At 40.2% G+C, this 22,018-nt stretch overlaps 1 protein-coding gene across 8 annotated transcripts in view; it reads left to right on the top strand.

Moving 5' to 3' along the window:
- The window catches only part of nf1a (neurofibromin 1a), a 334,390-nt gene that overhangs the window by 161,071 nt on the left and 151,301 nt on the right, over positions 1–22,018 (top strand). For all 8 annotated transcript variants that reach the window (XM_043718254.2, XM_043718251.2, XM_087977264.1 and 5 more), the window contains 5 exons: positions 12,848–13,006; positions 16,482–16,579; positions 18,183–18,329; positions 19,018–19,164; positions 21,638–21,748. In XM_043718254.2, the coding sequence (XP_043574189.1) occupies positions 12,848–13,006; positions 16,482–16,579; positions 18,183–18,329; positions 19,018–19,164; positions 21,638–21,748 (662 nt within the window). The remainder of the gene's footprint in view (positions 1–12,847; positions 13,007–16,481; positions 16,580–18,182; positions 18,330–19,017; positions 19,165–21,637; positions 21,749–22,018) is intronic.

Below are 22,018 nucleotides of genomic sequence, written 5' to 3'. Positions count from 1 at the left end.
TGACATCCTCAGTGCTTGGGAGCCTACTGTGGTGTTTCCTCCGGCATTTATAGTGGCCTGTCCCTGCCGCTTCCGGTTGTCAGTATCAGCTGTCCGCTGTAGTGGCCGGGAAAATTGGGTCCAGGTCTATGTGTTTGTTGATGGAGTTTGTGGATGAGTGCCATGCTTCTCGGAATTCCCTGGCTGTTCTTTGTTTCACTTGCCCTATAATGATAGTGTTGTCCCAGTCAAATTCATGTAGCTTGTTGTCTGCTTGTGTGGCTACTAGGGATAGCTGGTCGTGTCGTTTCGTGGCTAGTGGATGTTCGTGGATGCGGATCGTTAGCTGTCTTCCTGTTTGTCCTATATAGTGTTTTGTGCAGTCCTTGCATGGGATTTTGTACACTACATTAGTTTTGCTCATGCTGGGTATCAGGTCCTTCGTTTTGGTGAGTTGTTGTCTGAGTGGCTGTTGGTTTGTGTGCTGTTATAAGTCCTAGTGGTCGCAGTAGTCTGGCTGTCTTTTCAGATATGTTCTTGATGTATGGTAGTGTGGCTAGTCCTTTGGGTTGCGGCATGTTCTCGTTCCCTTAGGCATCTGTTGATGAAATTGCGAGGATATCCGTTTTTTGCGAATACCTTGTACAGGTGTTCCTCTTCCTCTTTTTGCAGTTCTGGTGTGCTGCAGTGTGTTGTGGCCCTTTTGAATAGTGTCTTGATGTAACTTCGTTTGTGTGTATTGGGGTGGTTGCTTTCATAGTTCAGGACTTGGTCTGTGTGTGTGGCTTTCCTGTGTACTTTCGTGGTGAATTCTCCGTTTGGTGTTCTCTGTACCCTCATGTCTAGGAATGGGAGTTGGTTGTCCTTTTCTTCCTCTCTCGTGAATCGGATTCCTGTGAGTGTGGCGTTGATGATCCGGTGTGTATTCTCTATTTCCGTGTTTTTAATGATTACAAAGGTGTCATCAACATATCTGACCCAGAGTTTGGGTTGAATTTGTGGAAAGACTGTTTGTTCTAACCTTTGCATTACTGCTTCTGCTATGAGTCCCGAGATCGGTGAGCCCATGGGTGTTCCGTTGACTTGTTCGTATATCTGGTTGTTGAATGTGAAGTGTGTTGTGAGGCACAAGTCCAGTAATTTAAGTATGCCGTCTTTGTTGATTGGTTCAACGTCCTGTTGTCTGTTATGTCTGTTCAGCAGGTTGGCTATTGTTTCTCTGGCGAGGGCTTTGTTAATAGACGTGAACAGTGCCGTTCCGTCTAATGAGACCATGGTTTCTTCCTTGTCTATGTGTATATTTCTGATGATGTCCAAGAATTCCTGTGTTGATTGTATAGATTGTCTGGATCCGCTGATCAGGTGTTTCAGTTTCTGCTGTAGTTCTTTGGCCAATTTGTGTGATGGTGTCCCTGGTAGTGATACTATGGGTCTGAGTGGGATATCTGGTTTGTGCACTTTAGGTAGTCCATAGAATCTGGGGGTGTTGTTGCTTTCAGGTTTCATTCTTTGTAGGTCCGACCTGGTTATCTGTCCGTTTTTTTGTAGGTTCCTCAGTGTGTTGTTTATCCTATTGGTGAGCTGTGGGGTGGGGTCAAACTCCCTCTTTTGGTAGGTGTTGGTATCTGCAAGTAGTTGTGCTTTTTGGATGACCGTCATTCTGCCTTTGTCTGCTGGTAGTATGATTATGTTCTTATCGTTTCTTAGTGATTTTAGTGCTTCCCTCTCCTTGGTGTTGAGATTATGTGTTTGTCTTTTCCTTGTTATCAGGGGTACGATACTTTGTCTCACTGTTTGTTGTGCCTCTTCTGTCAGTCCATTGTTCCTGAGTGTGCATTCTAGTGCTGCTAGGAAGTCTGCTGTCTTGACGTCCCTGTGGTTGTAGTTGAGTCCCTTGGCCAGAATCGTTCTTTCTGTGTCTGTGAGCTGTCTGTGGGAGAGGTTTTTAACCCAGGTGTGTGTTGTGGTGTCCTCTTTGTTGTGTGTTAGTTTGGCCATTTTTTCTTTTAGTGCCGTTTTTTTGCGGTGTGTAGTCCTGATCTGTCCTATGGTGACAGCCTGTTCTATGGTCCGGGTCCATTCCTGATTCGTGGTTTTTGAAATTAACGACTTTTGGCGCGCAATTTCTTGTCTGTATCTGTGAAGTCTGTTGTGAGCGTCTGTAATCATTACCTGGATCATCCTGAGTCCGTTAGCCTGACGACGATGGTAGGCAAGTTGTTGGAGGGAATCCTTAGGGACAGGATGTACATGTATTTGGAAAGGCAAGGACTGATTAGGGCTAGTCAAACATGGCTTTGTGCATGGGAAATCATGTCTCACAAACTTGATTGAGTTTTTTGAAGAAGCAACAAAGAGCATTGATGAGGGCAGAGTGGTAGATGTGATCTATATAGACTTCAGTAAGGCGTTCGACAAGGTTCTCCATGGGAGACTGATTAGCAAGGTTAGATCTCACGGAATACAGGGAGAACTAACCATTTGGATACAGAACTGGCTCAAAGGTAGAAGACAGAGGGTGGTGGTGGAGGGTTGTTTTTAAGACTGGAGGGCTGTGACGAGTGGAGTGCCACAAGGATGGTGCTGGGTCCTCTACTTTATGTCATTTATATAAATTATTTGGGTGCGAGCATAAGAGGTACACTTAGTAAGTTTGCAGATGACACCAAAATTGGAGGTGTAGTGGACCGTGAAGAGGGTTGCCTCCGATAACAACAGGATCTGGACCACATGGACCAATGGGCTGAAGTGGCAGATGGAGTTAAATCAGATAAATGCGAGGTGCTGCATTTTGTGAAAGCATATCTTAGCAGGGCCTCTACACTTAATGGTAAGGTCCTAGGGAGTGTTGCTGAACAAAGAGACCTTGGAGTGCAGGTTCATAGCACCTTGAAAGTAGAGTCGCAGATAGGTAGGATAGTGAAGGTGGTGTTGGTATGCTTTCCTTTATTGGTCAGAGTATTGAGTACAGGAGTTGGGAGGTCATGTTGCGGCTGTACAGGACATTGGTTAGGCCACTTTGGAATATTGTGTGCAATTCTGGTCTCCTTCCTATCGGCAAGATGTTGTGAAACTTGAAAGGGTTCAGAAAAGACTTACAAGGATGTTGCCAGGGTTGAAGGATTTGAGCTACAGGGAGAGGCTGAACAGGCTGGGGCTTTTTACCCTGGAGCGTCTGAGGCTGAGGGGTGACCTTTATAGAAGTTTACAAAATTATGAGGGGCATGGATAGGATAAATAGAGGAAGTCTTTTCCCTGGGGTCGGGGAGTCCAGAACTAGAAGGCATAGGTTTAGGGTGAGAGGGGAAAGATATAAAAGAGACCTAAGGGGCAACTCTTTCACGCAGAGGGTGGTACGCATATGGAATAAGCTGCCAGAGGAAGTGGTTGAGGCTGGTACAATTGCAACTTTTAAGAGGCATTTGGATGGGTATATGAATAGGAAGGGTTTGGAGGGATATGGGCAGGGTGTTGGCAGGTGGAGCGAGACTGGGTTAGGATATCTAGTCAGTATGGACGGGTTGAATCGAGGGGTCTGTTTCCATGCTGTACATCTCTATGACTCTAAATGCTGATACTTGAAATCAAACAGAACAGAACTGCTGTCAGCTGGGTCAGACAGCAGTGCATGATTCACTGCCCATGTGGTCACTACCTTTGTCTGTCCTTCTTTCTAAAGTGTCATTGTTTTGATTTCTTTTTCCCAAAGTTCCAACGGCTTATAAAACGTTAATTACTGCTCCTTGAGGAAATCCATTCCAATGCTGAAAATACCTCAAAAAAAGGGCATCTTTTACAACCACAACTTTTTCCCATCCTCCAACTTGGAGTACCCAGAATCCTTAATCTTGATCAGATGGGCCAATTGAGCTGAGGCGTGGCACATGAATTTTAATTTAGATAGATGTGAGATGCTGCATTTTGGAAAAGCAAATCAGGGCAGGACTTGTACACTTAATGGTAAGTTCCTGGGAAGTGTTGCTGAACAAAGAGACCTTGGAGTTCAGTTTCATAATTCCTTGAAAGTGGAGTCACGGGCAGTTAGAATAGTGAAGATGTTTGGTATGCTTACTTTTATTGATCAGTGTATTTGAGTATAGGAGTTGGGAGGCCAAGTTGCAGCTGTACAGGACATTGGTTAGGCCACTTTTGGAATATTGTATGCACTTCTGGTCTCCCTGCTATGGGAAGGATGTTGTGAAACCTGAAAGGGTTCAGAAAAGATTTCTAAGAATGTTGCCAGGTTTGAAAGTTGAATTATAGAGAGGAGCTGATTAGGTTGGGCTATTTTCCCTCGAGTGTCAGAGGCTGAGGGGTGATCTTATAGAAGTTTATAAAATCATGGATGTGGATATGGTGAATAGTCAAGGTCTTTTCACCATACTAGGGTAACGTCATCAGTGCACCTCCAGTGAAGCATTGGTGTTCTGTCCCACTTGCTATTTGTGTATCCCAGTTTGTTGAGATGAGTGACATCATTTCTGTTTTGGCTTCTTAGTGGTTGGCATTTGGGGTCTAACTCTGCATGTTTGTTAATGGAGTTCCAGGTTCACAGAGTTGGGGGAGACCAAAGCTGGAGGTTTAGGGTAAGGGGGAAAAGTTTTAAAAGGAACCTGAGGGGTAACTTTTCACACAGGGTTGTACATATGGAATGAGCTGCCAGAAGTGGTGGAGTACAATTACAACATTTCAAAGGCATCTGGATGAGTATATGAATAGGAAGGGTTTAGAAGGATATGGGCCAAATGCTGGCAAATGGCACTAGATTTATTTAGTATGTCTTGCCAGCATGGATGAGTTTCCGTGCTGTACATCTCCATGACTCTTTGATGTAAAGACATGCTGTGGAGTTATTTTAAATGAGGTAACCGAATGTTTCTCCAATGAAAGTCTGTCTTGCTTTTGGAAATATTCAGGTAATTACAGCAGACCCTTCCTCTTGCTATGAAAGGGCTCAGATGCAGCTAAGTAGCAGGAAACAAGATTTATTTTGTAGATCCTAAGTAAGAGTTATAGCTTATTGGCATGCTTCATGTTGTGAAAGGCTGTTTTGATTTATTCATTAGTAAAATCGTTAAACTGGTTGCATTTAATTATTTGGCAAGTATAAAACATGCAGGATAAGTATTTGATTTTTAAATAGGTATTCAGGTCAATTCCATGCCGGTATTTCAAAATATATGAATCATTTCAGAACATAAATCTGATTTGTAATAAAAATATCCATTCATAAAACCAAAAATGGGTGTTCACTAGTCTTGGCAACTGCAAAATGACCATGATGTGATGCAAGCTGTGTGGTTTATATATATCTCGATATAACTTAGAGTTTGTATTTTGAGCTAGTGCCATGTGGATTTGGCCTATCTGTGAAGGCGAACTTTGTAAGCGTTTCTATGGTTAGTTTTTTTTAAAATGCAGTACAAGGGATAGACCTTCTGGAGAGTCTTGGATTTTTACTTTCATTGGGTCAGTTTTATGAGTGAACAGAATAACAGTTGTACATTAGGTTTCTGTAGAAGGATCCAGGATTTTTTTTGTTTTAGGAGAAACACGCACAGCATGAAGAAACATTTTTGGTTTTCAATGTTGTAGAAATGATGGTTAAAATTGGAATTTGTAAAACCTTTGGTCATGAAGAACCAAGGTAAGTTTGGAATGTTTAAGAAATTGAATTTCTTCAGAAGATTTGTCACTAAGGTTATGGATGAGGTTGTTAACTTGCTTGCTGAGTGGCAAGTTTGTTGGCAGACCTTTTGTCACCATACTAGGGTAACGTCATCAGTGCACCTCCAGTGAAGCATTGGTGTTCTGTCCTGCTTGCTATTTGTGTATCCCAGTTTGTTGAGATGGGTGACATCATTTCTGTTTTGGCTTCTTAATGGTTGGTATATGGGGTCTAACTTTGCATGTTTGTTAATGGAGTTCCAGGTTGAGTGCCAGGCCTCCAGGAATTCCCATGGATGTCTTTGTTTGGCTTGTCCTAAGATGCATACATTGTCCAACTTGAATTGGTGTCCTCCTTTTTGTCCATGTGTATGGATAAAAATGATTGTTGATCATATGACTCTGTCGCTTGATGGCAAGTTGGTGTTCATGTACCCTGATGGCTAGTTTTCTTCCCTTTTGCCGTATGTAATGTTTGTGGGCCTCTGTATCTGGTATTTTGTAGATAATATTGGTTCTGTTAGTTCTGGTTAAGTAATTGGTTACCTCATTGTAAAAGGTTTAGTTTGAATCTTTGCAGATGAGAAGTGGATAATGAATCATAGAATATGGAAACACAGCAGTTGGCCCAACAAGTCCACACCGACTCTCCAAAGAGTATCCCACACAGACCCTTTCTCCTATCTTATTACTTGACATTTCCCCTGACTAATGGGCACATTCCTGAACATTATGGTCAATTTACCATGGCCAATTCACCTAAACGGCACATCTTTGGACTGTGGGAGGAAACAGGAGCACCCAAAGGAAATCCGCGCAGACATAGGGAGAAGGTGCAAACTCCACACAGACAGTCGCCCGAGGATAGAATCGAACCTGGATCCCAGGCACTGAGTGCAGCAGTGCTAACCACTGAGCCACCAGGGGTCATTTGATGTTGAGAGAGTATATACACAGTTGTATGAAATCTCGAGTCAGATGTTATCAGATTCTCAGGATTGGGAATTTAAACATCATTTACATTAAACTCCAATGAGGTAATAGAGGAATTCTCTCTGATCTGAGTGCTACTGGGCTAATCTGGTTTAAACTAAAATTATAAAATATCTATTTGAGTTTCATTCTGGGATCGTAAAGAATGTTTTGCATGAGAACTTGAATTTAGAGTGTGACAAGTTCAAGTTGGCGTGTCAGATCTGATGCTGGATGCTCATAACAATATAAATCTGTTTTGAAATTGAAGTTTAGCTAACCCAGTGGAAGCGAGGTTCATTGTTTTATTCACTTGTGATGTGGATGTTGGCAAGGCCAGCGTTTATTGTTCATCCCTGAGAAGCTTACCAGGCCACTTTGGATGGAGGTTGAAAGTTACCAACTTAACTCTGGGCCTTATAAGGATTGCAGATTTTCTGTTGTAAAGGTCATTGATAACCTCAGATGGATTCATGTGACAAACTGCTAGTTACATGATCACCATTAGTCATGCTAGTTATTTATTACAGATTTAATTAACATGGTTTTAAATTGTTGAGTTGCCCTATTGGGCTTTGAATTTGGGTCTTTTGATAATTGGTTCTAAGGCTCAGGATTAAAAATATAATTAGATGCAGTAAAATACACAATGTGTTTTTAATCCCAGTTCATGTTTTTCATAATCAACTAAACTTATTTTAATATAAGTTTCCTAGTCAACAATGGAGTCCATCTTTCAAGATCACCCACCTGGAATTTAACATTAGGTCTCATCTAGTACTCATCTCTCGAATCAACATGAATCTTCCTGCAGTTCATTTTATTTGGCATATGTAATGTTCATGGAGACATTTATATGCTCATCACCGTGTAAGGTTTTGTAATGCGACATTGGAGAGCAACATCAGTGTACTTTGGGATTTTGAATACCCTAGAATAGTTGGAAATGTTTCTGCTACTTTTGTTTTGGATTCACATTTGCCATACCCCCTTAGGTCCACTGAGGTTTGCCATCATTGCCTACATGTAGTAATGAGTTTGGGGTAGTTGAGGTAGTTTGTTGCCACCCATCCTCCTTCGTCTACCTTGTCAGTAATAGTGTATATTGTAAATGAGTCTTATGTGTGCACTTATCTTAGTTAACTAGATGGTTTATTGTGTGATAACAGTAAGTACAATTTACAATACTACTTAGACATAATTTCAGAGGACTCTCAGGTGCTGTACAGGACACATCTGCTCCCTTGGGGTACTCATCTGGAACTGATTTGCCTCCATCTAAGACCTTATGACAGCACAGGCAGATCATAACGTGCAAAGACATACAGATCATAGGGTGCTTAGACAGGGTGAGGCAAGATCAAATTGCCCATAGTGTCCAGGGATGCATAGGCTAGGTGCATTAGACAGGGGTAAAGAGAGGGCAGGGGAATGGGTCTGGGTGTGTTACTCTTCAGAATGTTGGTGTGGACCTGTTGGGCCGAAGGGCCTGTTTCCATACTGCAGTTCTAATTCAATCAACATTAACAAGCACCAGATTGACTGGGGCTAAAGTGACGTGAACATTAACTCCTTCATAACTATTATCTTATGCAACAGATACTTAGCAAGTTTGTACAGTAACTTCTGATAAGCCATATAACCAAGCAGTTCTTGCTAGTTCCCTACTATATACTTGGATGTCTTCAATATCAATCAAATTGTAGTGAGGCTCAGAGTTTGACTAGAGATCCCATAACGCATGTCATGACACTTTTAGTAAGAATTAGAAGGCATCTGTTGAACAGTGACTTAGAAGCTGTAAATAAACTGTGACTAGCATGGAACAGTAATAGTGCATTGAGTAACTACAGACTTTACCATGTGAATCCAAGCTTATCTGCTGCCTTTACTTAAAATGAAGCTTTGCATAGTCTTATTACCTGGTTATCCATTTCCAAGATCTAGTCTTTTGACACACTTGTTGCATTTGTTGTTCTGTTGCCTTAAATCAATGGGTTGTTGTTTAATGCTGCATCTAAGTGGGTATCTTGTAAGATGGTGTTTTGTGCCATGGTGGCTAACTGACGTTAAGCATCAGTTGCTGTGCTCAAGGCCTCCTTTCTATTGTCATGACCTTTGCTGCAGTGAATGACTGAGCTGAAAAGGCTCATGATGTGGTATTTTCTGGTCAGCTGAGCTTTGTTTCGACTTGGTAAAAGAATGGCTGCAGATGCTGGAAACCAGATTCTAGATTAGTGTGGTGCTGGAAAAGCACAGCAGTTCAGGCAGCATCCGAGGAGCAGGAAAATCGATGTTTCGGGCAAAAGCCCTTCATCAGGAATACAGGCAGAGTGCCTGAAGGGGGAGAGACTTGCCTCCCAGTGGACCTCTCGAGGTCACAGCCATGAAAACCTGCCTCCCAGTTGTCTATCAGTGTCCCCCATTATAGTTCAAGCTTAAACAGTCTATCCTTGAGTATTGCAGTGTCGGGTTGCTGCGTTGTGCTTTCTTCCGGATGATGTGTTGAATTAAGGTACGCTGTCAATCAAAACCCTTGCTTCATTTAGTTTGTTTTTTTTGCATAGCTGATCTTAGAAAAAAGTCCATCTTTGGAAAACAAGGAACAAAATTTCAAAGTTTAAATTTTGGGTTTGATCAGTCTTTTAATGAAGGAAGCACTTTTAATCTTGAAAGGTTAGATTAATCACTTCATTTCATCTATTTTAAAGCATTAAGTTTCAAGTAAAGTTGGGGGTAAAGTGTTTGAGCTGTCTATTATGAATAAGTGGCTTGTGTCCAATGATAGTTTCTCAGATATAATTGCTGTAGTTTATCTATTTTGGGTAATTTATAGTAATTACATTCCTTGTAAGCAAAGCAAAGACTCTGGCCTTTTTAAGGAGAGGATTTGAGTACAGAAGCAGGGATGTCTTGATAAAGTTCAACAGGGCCTTGTTGACCCCAAACCTGGAAGAATGTGTGCCGTTTTGGTCTCCTTATCCATGGAAGAATGCTACTCCAAGGAGTGGTTTACAAGACTGATTCCTGGGATGGCAGGACTGATATGAGAAAAATTGAATTGTTTAGGATTATGTTTGCTAAAGATCAGAAGAATGAGGGAGGATACCCTAGAAACCTATAAAATTTTAACAGGACTTGACAAGGTAGATGCAGGAAGGCAATTCCTGATAATAAGGAATCCAGAATCTGGGATCAAAATCTATGGATATGGGATAAAGCATTTAGGACTACAATGAGAGGAAATATCATTACCCAGACAGTGGCAACACTGTGAAATTCAATATGATGGAAAGCAGTTAGATTAGATTAGATTCCCTACAGTGTGAAAACAGGCCCTTCGGCACAACAAGTCCACACCGACCCTCCGAAGAGAAACCCACCCAGACGCATTCCCCTAAACCTAACACTATGGGCAATTTAGCATGACCAATTCACCTGACCTGCACATCTTTGGACTGTGGGAGGAAACCGGAGCACCCAGAGGAAATCCAACATTGTATGATTTCAAGGAGAAATTGAGTCATACACTTTGGCCTTCGGGGTGAAAAGGAATGGTGGAATAATTAGAAACAGACCACTGAGTTGTATGGTGGAGCAGGCTCAAAGGATCAAATAGTGTACTCCTATTTTCTACATTTCTATGACACTTGCCTCCATCACTCACATCATCATTGTACTTTAGTGTGATAAGGATTGCTTCCCGTTCACCCCAACACCATTGCCATCTTACTTTGAACCAAAATATTTGAAAGAATGCCATATGCTTAAGATAATATTCACACACTTATGCCGTTTAACAGTGCCCTTTTTCAGTGGAAAAAAGGATACATGTGCTGTATTGCTTTTAAGGAGAATTGCATCTTTGTTGCAATGATGAGTGAAAATACTGAAAAGTTGAGATTGTCCACTTTGAACATAGGCTGCACTAAAATCCCTTTGAAACCAGTAGCATGAGGTTAAACTTAATTTGTATTTAATCAATATTTAGATATTTTGACGCACAACCTTCATCTGAATTTATAGTGGAGAAGTGTACTGAGTACTTCAGTTTGACAAATGTTAAGCTAAATACTTTTTCTGCTGAATAACATCGCTGTACAGACAATTACCAGAGCATTACTGGATAATTATCTGTTTCTAAAATGTAATTTTTGATATTTGGCTTTAACTTCAGACTTCATTGTAATACTCCGTTTTGTACTGCATGATTTGAATTTTTATCAATTGAATACTGGTATAATTAATTAGTCCGAGATTTGGTACTTGAATGTATGTAACTTAAATTTTTGAATTTTTTGGAGCAAACTTCTATGTTCAGTTGTGTCGTCAGTTGTGACGTGCTTCAATGAAGGTATTTATGATTGTCTGATCCAAAATAAAACCAGGTGTTGTTGGGAGGAACCAAACTTTGGTGTTTGAGCAGTTCGACTCAGCAGTCAATGTGATTTTGCAGCTTAGATGTAACTACAAAGGGAATTCTAAGTAAATTAGATGTTATTTAGATTAGGGTAACTTTGTAGAGCTTTCAGTTTGGAAACTGTTGGTTTCTAAATGCTGTAAATTAACTTTAAAAGCACATGTATGACTGTGACATATGTGAAGAAATGATGTCCTCGTTACCTCAAACAAAGATTGCTGTTATCAGTTGTACAGAGAAACAGGAAGGGGGTGTGCATCTGTAACTCTATATGTGATGTTTTACTGGTATCATTTGGGCTGATGGATGAGGTGGAAATAACTTAGTGATTAGGAATCCTCTTGTGGTGTTCCTGATATCTGATTATAGTCCACCATTGACAGAAATTTGGAGCATGTAATCTTCACAGCCTCTTGTCAAGGGAAAATTATCTAAAAGTGGTACAAAACGGAGGAAACCATGCAGCTTCTATTTGCATAGAACGTTCATGCTACAAAACACAAGTGGTTTATGCTATAATATCATGTTTCCCCTCCCTATTATGGAGAGTGTCTGCATATTTTAATGAGGAATAGCAGAAATGACTTAAAGCACAGTTAATCAATATCAGCACTAATCTTCCAGTATACTTGATTGTGCACTATACTCGTAAAGCTTTTATGTAAGCATAATAAGTCTGTGTTCTTTAGTTGTTAAATTAGCTATTAGTGTTCGTTAATAGATGTCTGGAACTTAAGATGATTACAGTGAGGAGACTTGTATGAAGTTTTAATGTTTGCTTTTGCAGCACTTCCAAAAGGAGAAACCAACGATAACAATGTATCGTCCTTAAAGAATTTTTATTTCATGTCGGCTGAGATCTGCGCAATTATTGGGAATGTCTTCAGTGACATTACTGATTCAGGCTGATCTTTTGGGTTGTTATTGGATGTCAATCACTGGATATATGACTCAAACATATCAGTATTTAAATTACTTTTCCAATATCATCATCTTTTGGGTTTTCAGTAAAGCTGCTCATGATGATACAAAATTCTAAAATTTTGGGGTGTTCTGTGGGATCAAGATAAATGCTGTTTTTTTCTCTTAGATTCTCTGTTATGTTCCAACTTCAAAGAAAATAAATTGCCTTTGCTTACTCACCCAACTTCAAATTTCTTTTCTTGTTTACACTTTGCCCTTACCCCACTTCTGTTCCAGCTAACCATTCTTCTATATTAAGACCTCTCTAGCAATGAATTCTGAAATTTAACTGAGTTCATGAATATCAATACCACAGCAATGGCTTAAGATGATCCTAACCAGAGTCTGTCAATTTTTCTTAACATTAGATTAGATAATGAACAAAAGAAGTGATGATGTATAGATGCTTTTCAGATAAGAGCTTCATACCTTCATTATATTATCTGGATAATCTCTCACTTGAACAGATTCTCAAGACTTTAATGCCTTTTCTATCATAATTGTGTGGTTGTCTGTGTCTGATGAAGGGCTTATGCTCAAAAATTCGATCCTCCTGCTCCTCAGGTGCTGCCTGACAAGCTATGCGTTTCCAGCACCCCACACTTCTATCCTGATAGGGATGCCAAGGAACCATCTAAATTCTATGTGTGGCATTAGTAGTCATATTTTTAATATACTACATAGTTTGAACATGCTAGGCTTTATTATATAATAACCTGTGTAGATGATGAAACTGAGCATTAAGATTTCATAGCTGTTATTAACAGTTCCTCTAAAGACTGTTTAAAGTTATTTTAAATTTCAGTGTTAATGTACTACTTTTGTTTCTGTTTTCTCTTCCTGCAGGTTGTCAGTCAGCGTTTTCCCCAGAACAGTATAGGTGCAGTGGGAAGTGCTATGTTCTTACGGTTCATCAATCCTGCTATAGTTTCTCCCTATGAAGCAGGGATCCTCGATAAGAAACCTCCACCTAGAATTGAACGGGGATTGAAGTTGATGTCCAAGGTAAAAGATTTATTGCACAAGCAAGTGTTTTGAGCCCAGCAGAGAGCTCAGCATTTTTTCCAGTAAGTAGCTGGGCCAAATATCTGAGAGAGGTTCCAGATATAATCTGTTATTTGCTGGAAGCTTGAGTCACTGCTTGGATAGTGATCAGGGTGATTAGGTTGGTCAATGTCCTGAGTTAGGGAAAATGCCCCACATAGCCAATCCTGGCAGTATATGTGAATAGTGAAACTGAGCTAATGCTCCTTTTCAGTGTTCTTTCACCAGAACTCTGATGTGCGGAAAAGAGAAGAAAAAAGGTCCACAGTTTCTACTTCTAATAGTTGTCCATAATTCCCAATTTGAAGAAGAGATGCATCATGTGAAATACAAGGTCATGTATGTCATTGGGTCTTCACCTTGTCAAGGTCAACTGATCTGGATGTAGGTTTGCTCGCTGAGCTGGAAGGTTCATTTCTAGACGTTTTGTCATGCTACTAGGTATCATCTTCAGTGAGCCTCCGGGCGAAGCACTGCTGATGATTCCTGCTTTGTATTTATATGTTTGGGTTTCTTTGGGATGGTGATGTTATTTACTGTGGTAATGTCATTAGAGAAATGATTAATGATGCCCACAACAGACTCTGTAAATACAACCTAGAAATCTTGCACCAAAAGTCTTTACTCACTCATGCAACAGACCATGAATGGGCAGACACAGTGCGACAAGCCAAAGATATTAGACAGCAACAAACACAGAAAATGAAAAAACTAGACCTGTAGAAAAAAACTAGACAAACTTACACAAAATAACAATACTGACAACACAGAAGCCTGGATAAGAAACTTATCTGACCGACCCTTAACAGACACTGAAAAAGTCGTCTTCGTAAGTGGATTAAATTACAACTGCCTGGATCGAACAAGAAAGATTTCTTAGCAGCATTAGAAGCAATCCTGAAAGACAACCAACTCTCAGAAGAAACCCAGCAAACCATCAGACAGGTAGTCGCACCAACATTAAGCAGAAGAAAGGATGGAAACACACTCAATACTCAAGAAAGGAAAGCACTGGAAAAACTACAAAAAGATAAAGACACTGTTATCCTACCTGCAGACAAAAGACGCTTGACAGTCATTCTAAATTGAAGAGACTACATTGAAAAAGCGAATGCACTACTTGCAGATACCAACACTTACCAACAAGTGGCGATAGACCCGATCCCACAACTAGAGAACCAAATCACAGCCCTACTCAAAAACCATCAGAAATCTAGAGCAATAAATAAGACCGACTTCCAAAAAATGAAACCAGGCGGATCCAACACACCATGCTTCTGCAGATTACCCAAAATTCACGAACCGGGAGTCCCCCTCAGACCCATAGTCTCGCTACCTGGAAACACCAACTTACAGATTGGCCAAGGAGCTACACCAAAGTTTAAAACACTTAGTATAAGACTCACACCACCCCATCCACTCCACCCAAGAATTCCTGAAGACCATCAATGACACTAAGGTAGAAGAGGATGAAATAATTTAACCTGGCGAAGGAAACACTGACTACACTATTAGAAGACCCAAAGACACATGCACCAAACACCATTAACTTCTTCAGCAAGGACAGTATCCTCAAGGTAGTGGACCAATGCCTTACCACACACTTCACCTTCAACAACATAACCTACAGAGAAACCAATGGAAACCCATGGGATCTCCAATATCAGGGTTCTTAGCAGAGGTAATAATGCAGAGACTTGAACAAACAGCTCTGCCAACCATCCAACCCAAACGTTGGGTCCTCTACATGGATGACACCTTTTGTCATGACGAAACAAAACAAATTAAAAGAAACCTTCAAGACCATCAATAATACCCTTACTGGCATAAAATTCACCAAAGAGGAGGAAAACAACAACACCCTGCCATTCCGAGATGTCGCAGTAGAGCGAACAGCCAGTGGGGAACTTCAAACCAGCATCTACAGGAAAACAACACACACGGACCAAATATTGAACTACAGAAGCAGTCATCCCAGTATCCACAAATGGAGCTGCATCAGAACATTATTTCAATGAGCCAACACATACTGCAGCACAGAGGAATTATGCAGAGCAGAGGAAAATCACCTATACCAAGTATTCAAAAAGAACGGGTACCCAGTGAACACAGTCTGCCAATTTATTATCAACAGACCCCAACAAGTAGACAAAACACATCCAGAAACCCGAGCCACTCTCCCCGACATCAAAGACATCTTGGAAATGACTGCCAGACTACTCAGACCCCTTGGCATCATGGTAGCCCATAAACCCACCAACACACTAAACAGCAGCTAATGGACTATAAAGACCCTATACAGACAAGAAGCAAAACTAATGTCATTTACAAAATACCGTGCAAGGACTGTAACAAACACTACATTGGACAAACAGGCAGAAAACTAGCCACCAGGATACATGAACATCAACTAGCCACAAAACGACAGTAGTATCCCTCACTAGTATCCTTACATACAGATAAGGAAGAACACCACTTCGACTGGGACAACGCATCCATCCTAGGACAAGCTAAACAGACTCGCACGGGAATTCCTAGAAGCATGGCATTCCAACCGGAGCTCTATCAACAAACACATCGAGTTAGACCCCATCTACCACCCCATGAGAAAAAGAACAGGAAATGACATCACCAACCCAAAGATACCCAGACATACAAATAGAAAGCAGGAATCATCAGCACTGCCTTGCCTGGAGGCCCACTGAAGATGTTACCTAATAGGTTGATGAAACGTCTGGAAATGAACCTTCCAGCTCAGCGAGCAAACCTACATCCAGAACCTCAACCTGAGCTACAAATCTTCTCAACTCATCAACTGATCTGTCTAGAGTGGAATAGAAATATGGTTGTCTGCATCCCTTTATTCGTATACTTGTGGTTTTATTTCCCACCCTGGCCATTATTCATTTAGTTACCGATCGAAACAATGATCGTGGAAATGGTCTCGGTGGTGGGTTGTTAACTCTTGAAGATGAAATGGCCTGATGGCGTATACCCAAACTGAAATAATGTAGATGACAGTTAGTGGTTGTTAAGAGATGCAACATGGTGTTCATGCTCTGCTTGCTCAAACTGTAAACTCCTTCAATGAAATGTTTGAAGCTCTTATTCTTTGTGATCAAGTGTCAGTGATGTGTTAATCAGCTTCTTTTAACATTGACCAACAGCAAGAACTGCAAATTTATGTGGAAGTGATGGAAAGTTGTAAAAATATGTGTGCATATCCTGATTAGACCTGTGTTTATGTTGCATTGCTGGGATAAACTATGTGGAAACCATTTTGCAGTGAATTATGGAGAGTAGGGTGTGAACAAGGTATTGACATCATTCCAGCATGTGACCAGCTTCATTTATTTTGGGTAAATTAAGATAAGTGCATGGCTTGCTCTCTCTGGTTATTAAACCAAATCATTGTTTGTGAATTGTGATTTTACAGATTCTGCAAAGTATTGCAAATCATGTCCTGTTTACAAAAGAGGAACATATGAGACCATTCAACGATTTTGTCAAAAATAATTTTGATGCGGCCCGAAGGTAATTAATGAATACTTGAACTGAGAAAGACTTGAAAATAAGGTTCGAAAATAATATCAAAATGGGAATAATTATTAAATTTTTCATGATATAAACATTATTGTTATTATTAACAAATGGATTGCTTAATGAAGATTCAGCATTTTTCAATTTATCAAAGTTCCATGTTCCAACTATGCACTCATAGAATTTCAATTGTTTAGTTCAAAAATGTTTTTATTTAAGTGTCTTTATTGCTTAATTCATCACTTCAGTAATCTCAGTTAGAAAGCTGTTTTTAAAAGCTTGGATTTCTTGCTCCAACCTTTTCACCTGCAGATGGAGCCCATTTCAGCCTGCCTGTCCTCTGTTGGCTGCCTACCTCTTATTCATACCCCTGCTGCTTTTTGCTATGGCATATAACAGTTTTTGTGCCATTCTGGGGATGAGCTCCCAAGTGTTGTTTCATTGTATGTGACTTGGCTAATTGATTTTCTTTACTACCAAAAAAGTGCAGTTAGCATCTGGTGAGGATTAACATAATTGGGCTGACTAGCAGAAATATTTCCACTTGAGAGAAAGATCAGAGTATGTGTTGAAGGTTGACATGACTATAAGGTAATTGCTAATGAATCGATGAGGCATTCAGGAAATAGTTCTTCATGCAGGAAGTGATGAAAATTTGGGACTTGTGGGAGACAGACGTACTTGAGACGAATAGCACGGATGGATCCGTGGGGAATCTAGATGTGCAAAGAGATAGGATATCCTTAGAAGTGAGAACAAGAAAAATGGTGGGAGACCCATTTTCAGCGAAAATATTATGGAACCTGTTGAGCTGAGTGGGCTGTTCCAAGTGCTTCCAGTATGCAATAGTTTGCAAGTCAAAAAGAAGCTCTTAGCTGTTTGTTCTTTACTGTAATGACAATTTTTATTTGAGACAGTGTTCTTCATTAAGGACGGATTTCTTTTTTAGACATTTATTTACATTTCAGTGATCAGTATTGCTTATTGTTTCCTGAATATAATTATTTTGTTATTTAACAAAGTAAGAAATCAGGCCAAACTGCAACTTTCAACTAATTTGCTTGGCTATGCAGCTACTTTCAAATTACTACTTTCTCGTGGTATGTACCAAATGCAAACACAACAAACCCATCAGTTATGTCAGACCATTTGTGTACATTCGTCTGAAAGACAATGAAGGAGAAATCAATTTTGACACCTCATCTTGGCTGAAATTGAAATTTGATGCCAGCCATGGGGCATGGGAGTTGTGAAACTGTAGAAGGGAATTTGAGAGAGATTATTAGGCACAGTGGATGTCTTTCCATGGTTACAATCTTTATACCTGTTCTTTCTGTGGTGCAAGAGCAATATTGAAGGTAATGGAGTGCAAATAGTGCGATAGTATTATTGATTGGCCCATATCAAAGAAACTTTGCAAACTTGTTGGAAGCTTGGCTGTGCTGTATGATTTGTGGTTGACTGAGATCACTCGTGGTTTATCTGCTGGGAATGTTTTAATGCAATATTTGTTCCATATATGTTAACAATTTTTTAATACTACTTCTTCCCCCAACCTACCCCAACTTCTGTCTCCTCACTCCCAACCCCTTGGAAGGTTTTTTCTGGACATAGCATCTGACTGCCCAGCCAGTGACACAGTCAATCACAGCCTATCGTTCATCAGTGATGGCAATGTTCTCGCTTTGCACAGGTTATTGTGGAATAACCAGGAGAAAATTGGGCAGTACCTCTCCAGTAACCGGTACGTGCGAGACTTTATTTCCTTTTGCAAATGTTTGCTTTGGCGATGCTTTCTGTGTGCCTAGTTGAAATTAATTGCAAAGACTGCTTATAACAATATTGGCCAAACTTAATTCTTTGTTTCCCTTCTATGTTATAAAAGATGACTTGGAAAAACTCAGTGGTGTTGTATTGTGTTGTACACCTAAGTTTACATGCAGATGGAGTAGGGTGAGCGAGAAGGGGAATAACTGGACTTGAGAATTCAGACCTTTTATTGTCTTTTTTTTCCAATCATTGTATATGCCCACATGAATAGTTAGGTATTCAAACTTGCCAAGTTCTAAATAAATCATTCTCAAGTTGGCATGGCGGTGTAATTCGAACATGGAGTTTGTTTACAATTGTACAAATGGGCATGGGAATTATTGTAGCAGTTCATAGAGATGTCCATTGATATAAATTCTTGATGTTTTGAGGAATGGTTTGTGATGAATGGCAGAATCATCACATTTGCCTTGGCACACATTGCTATGGAAATGTTTTGATGAAGTATTTATTGCACATTGCTGTGCCTGTTATATGAAGTATTTAGCTGTATTGTTCAGACTTTTATAGGATCAGTTTCTAATTCATAAACTGCATTCCGTATAACACTGATTTATATGTAAACCTCTTGGAGGGTTGCATTAATAATTTCATGTTCTCAGTGACCACAAAGCTGTAGGGAGAAGACCGTTTGACAAAATGGCTACTTTGTTAGCCTATCTGGGGCCACCTGAGCACAAACCTGTCGCCGACACTCACTGGTCTAGCCTCAACCTCACCAGCTCCAAGTTTGAGGAATTCATGACGAGGTAAGCAATTATGTACAGCTTTTTCAGAAAGATTGGAAGTGTGAACGGTTTTCTTTAAAATTGAGGCAATCGTTTAAGTCTGGTTGCATTTCACGACAGTGCAGAAACAGAACTGTGCTGCCATCAGACCAGCTCTGTTCTGTTCTGGTCATGGCTGTTCTTGGACGTCACCTCTACCTTCCCAGCAGCTTGGAGTATTTCTTGCTTTACTGAGATACCAAATATCTGTCTATTGTAGTCAATATTGGACCATCCACAATCCTCTGAGGCAGAGAATTCCAAACGTGTATAGCCCTTTAAGTGAAGAAGTTTCTCTTCATGTCAGCCCTTAGTGATCGTGCTCATCCTGAAACTGGTCTCTTCTTGGTTCCCCAGCAGATGAAGCAATGTCTCAGTATCCACCCAATAAAATTTTGAATGTTTCCATAAAATCACACGCCAGTCTTCTAAGCTGGTGTGAATATAGGCTATATTTACTTGGCTTCTCGTCAGACTACAATCCTGTAATTTCAGGGGCCAACCCAGTGTGAACCTTTGCTGTACTACTTCCAGTGCGACTCTGTCCTTAAATTGGAAACCAAAATTGTGCAATGCAGTCCTGGTGTGGTCTCACCAAAGTCCTGTACAATTGTAGCAAGACTTCTTTATTCTTATTATGCAATCACCATTTCTCTGTTTTCAGTTTCTTTTTTTGCTTGAGATTGCACAGTTCTTAGCTGGATATGCAATATGGAGTGCACTCCTGATGCATGTGACAGCTTCAGCCTTAGTGTTATTATGAAGAAAATTGAAGCAAGTACCTGTTTGCTCCAGGAAAGTTGCATCTCAAGCCCAAAGTTTCAGCCTTTGCCAAAAGTGGATAAACGCACTTCCATATGCTGTCAATGTAGATATCCAAGACTCATGAAAGACTTGCCAAAGCAGACTTTAAACATCAGTCTGGAAATGAAAAGGAGTAAGTTTGCTGACATACTGAAAAGGAGTAAGTTTGCTGTATAGGGACAGGCCCTGCTTAGCTGTCTTGGACTGAGTCAATGTCATGCCCTAGAAGTTTAACCATTTTCACTTGTGCTGCCTTCAGAAGCTTCTGAAGATCAGATGGCAGGACAAACTAGCAAACAATGACCTGCTCACTTGAGCTGGTATGCCAAGCATCTACATCATATTGAGACTATTGCAACTGAGTTTGGGGCTGGTTATGTAGCCAGAATGCCTGATGCTTTGCAAAGGCAAATCATCTTTTGAGAGCTTGAGTCTGCGATACACTCCCACTCCAGTTAAAGGAAGTGCTACACTCAGAAGGTTTCACATTAGAATATTAATTTTGACTTTGTATGCTGAGAGAAGTTTGCCCATGATCGTTGCACTTGGCACAAATCACTTGATAAACAGTCTAGTCCCCTTCAAAGCCAATGCATATCAAAGGCAGAGAGAAAATATGATAGAGATCCTGAGCCAACAACCTGTCCAGAATCTTATCATCTGACATCCTACCTTGTTGGCAGCAGAGCCTTCCAGGTGCAGCTCAAAATTAGTGGCCAACCACATAACCACAGAAGTCTTATGCAGTAAACCAGATGATGAGCAGTGTTTTTTATCTTGAAAAGATGAACAAGGAGAATTCAGTCCTTGTCTATAATGACAAATGTCATTTGCCTTCCTAATTGTTGTATATTCCCTTTTGGAAATCCACATCTATTAAATCTATGAATTCCTTTTTATCTGTGCTACTGGTTTTACCTTAAAAAAAAATAATGAATTGTCAAATGGATTTTCCCTTTCATAAATGAATGGTGTTTGGTTTTAATCATAGCACATTCCGAAGAGGGAATTTGTATATGTGCTGCATGTGTGAATGGAAATACTGATGAACCTAAGGTTTAGATTTAAGACTGGCTTTTCTCGCACAATATATTTTGTCTCATTTTTGTGAGCTTGCTGAATTTTAAATTTGTCCACATCCATGTAGCTCTGAAGTAATATTTACATTGCACGTGTTGCTGGGTTCTTGCATTTTTCCCTTCAGGTTTCTGATGGCAATGATGGCTTGAAATGTGGCTCCACAAGTATTTGAAGCACTTCAGTACTAGTTGTCATACTATTTTTCCTTCTGGGGTTTCATCGGACAGCTGTGTTGTCATCCTTTAGCCAATGTCTACAAAGCTGATTGGGGTGGAATTATAAGCTGATTTATTTGTTTCACTCTCCATGTTTTTCCTCATGGGTCCTGAAGCTAGTTATGCAGTTTTAGTCAGAGTCATCTGGCTCCCACCTTCCTGGTCTACATTTCTGATCCCCAGCTCTGGAAAGTGCATTCATAGACCTTGTTTTTCAGTTGCAGTTGTACTGTCAGGTTACTGAGTAATTTGGCTGAGGCAATAAGAATAATGTGAAATCTAAGTTCTTTCATAATATGATATGCAAGCATTCATTGACTATGAACACTTGTTACAATAAAATATTTTCTTTCCAGGCATCAGGTACATGAAAAAGAGGAGTTCAAGGCTTTAAAAACACTGAACATTTTTTACCAAGCGGGAACATCAAAAGCAGGGAATCCAGTGTTCTACTACATCGCTAGAAGGTAGGATCCATTTGATTTGCTTTCTGTTAAAGGTCTTTTTGCAATGAATGAACTGCTGACAGATCTATGTGCAATTACAAGCTGGGTAAATTCCTGGAGGTTTCATCCCATGATCTCTCACCACCTTCTGCTGTCTTTTCACTATTTCTGATTTTATAACTTTTTATTTCAATTTCTTCACATTTTCTTTAAATGTTTATTGATACCAGTTTGTGTTTTCTCTTAGCTTGCATTAATATCCAGGTGATTAATCTGCCAGTTCTCTAGGTT

Source organism: Chiloscyllium plagiosum, unplaced genomic scaffold (genome assembly GCF_037043375.1).
Source record: "Chiloscyllium plagiosum isolate Xiang-an unplaced genomic scaffold, Cpla_swu_hap1 HiC_scaffold_31, whole genome shotgun sequence".
Taxonomy (NCBI): Eukaryota; Metazoa; Chordata; class Chondrichthyes; order Orectolobiformes; family Hemiscylliidae; genus Chiloscyllium; species Chiloscyllium plagiosum.
The sequence above is the reverse complement of the archived record's forward strand: the minus strand, read 5'-3'. Positions and strand labels throughout refer to the sequence as shown.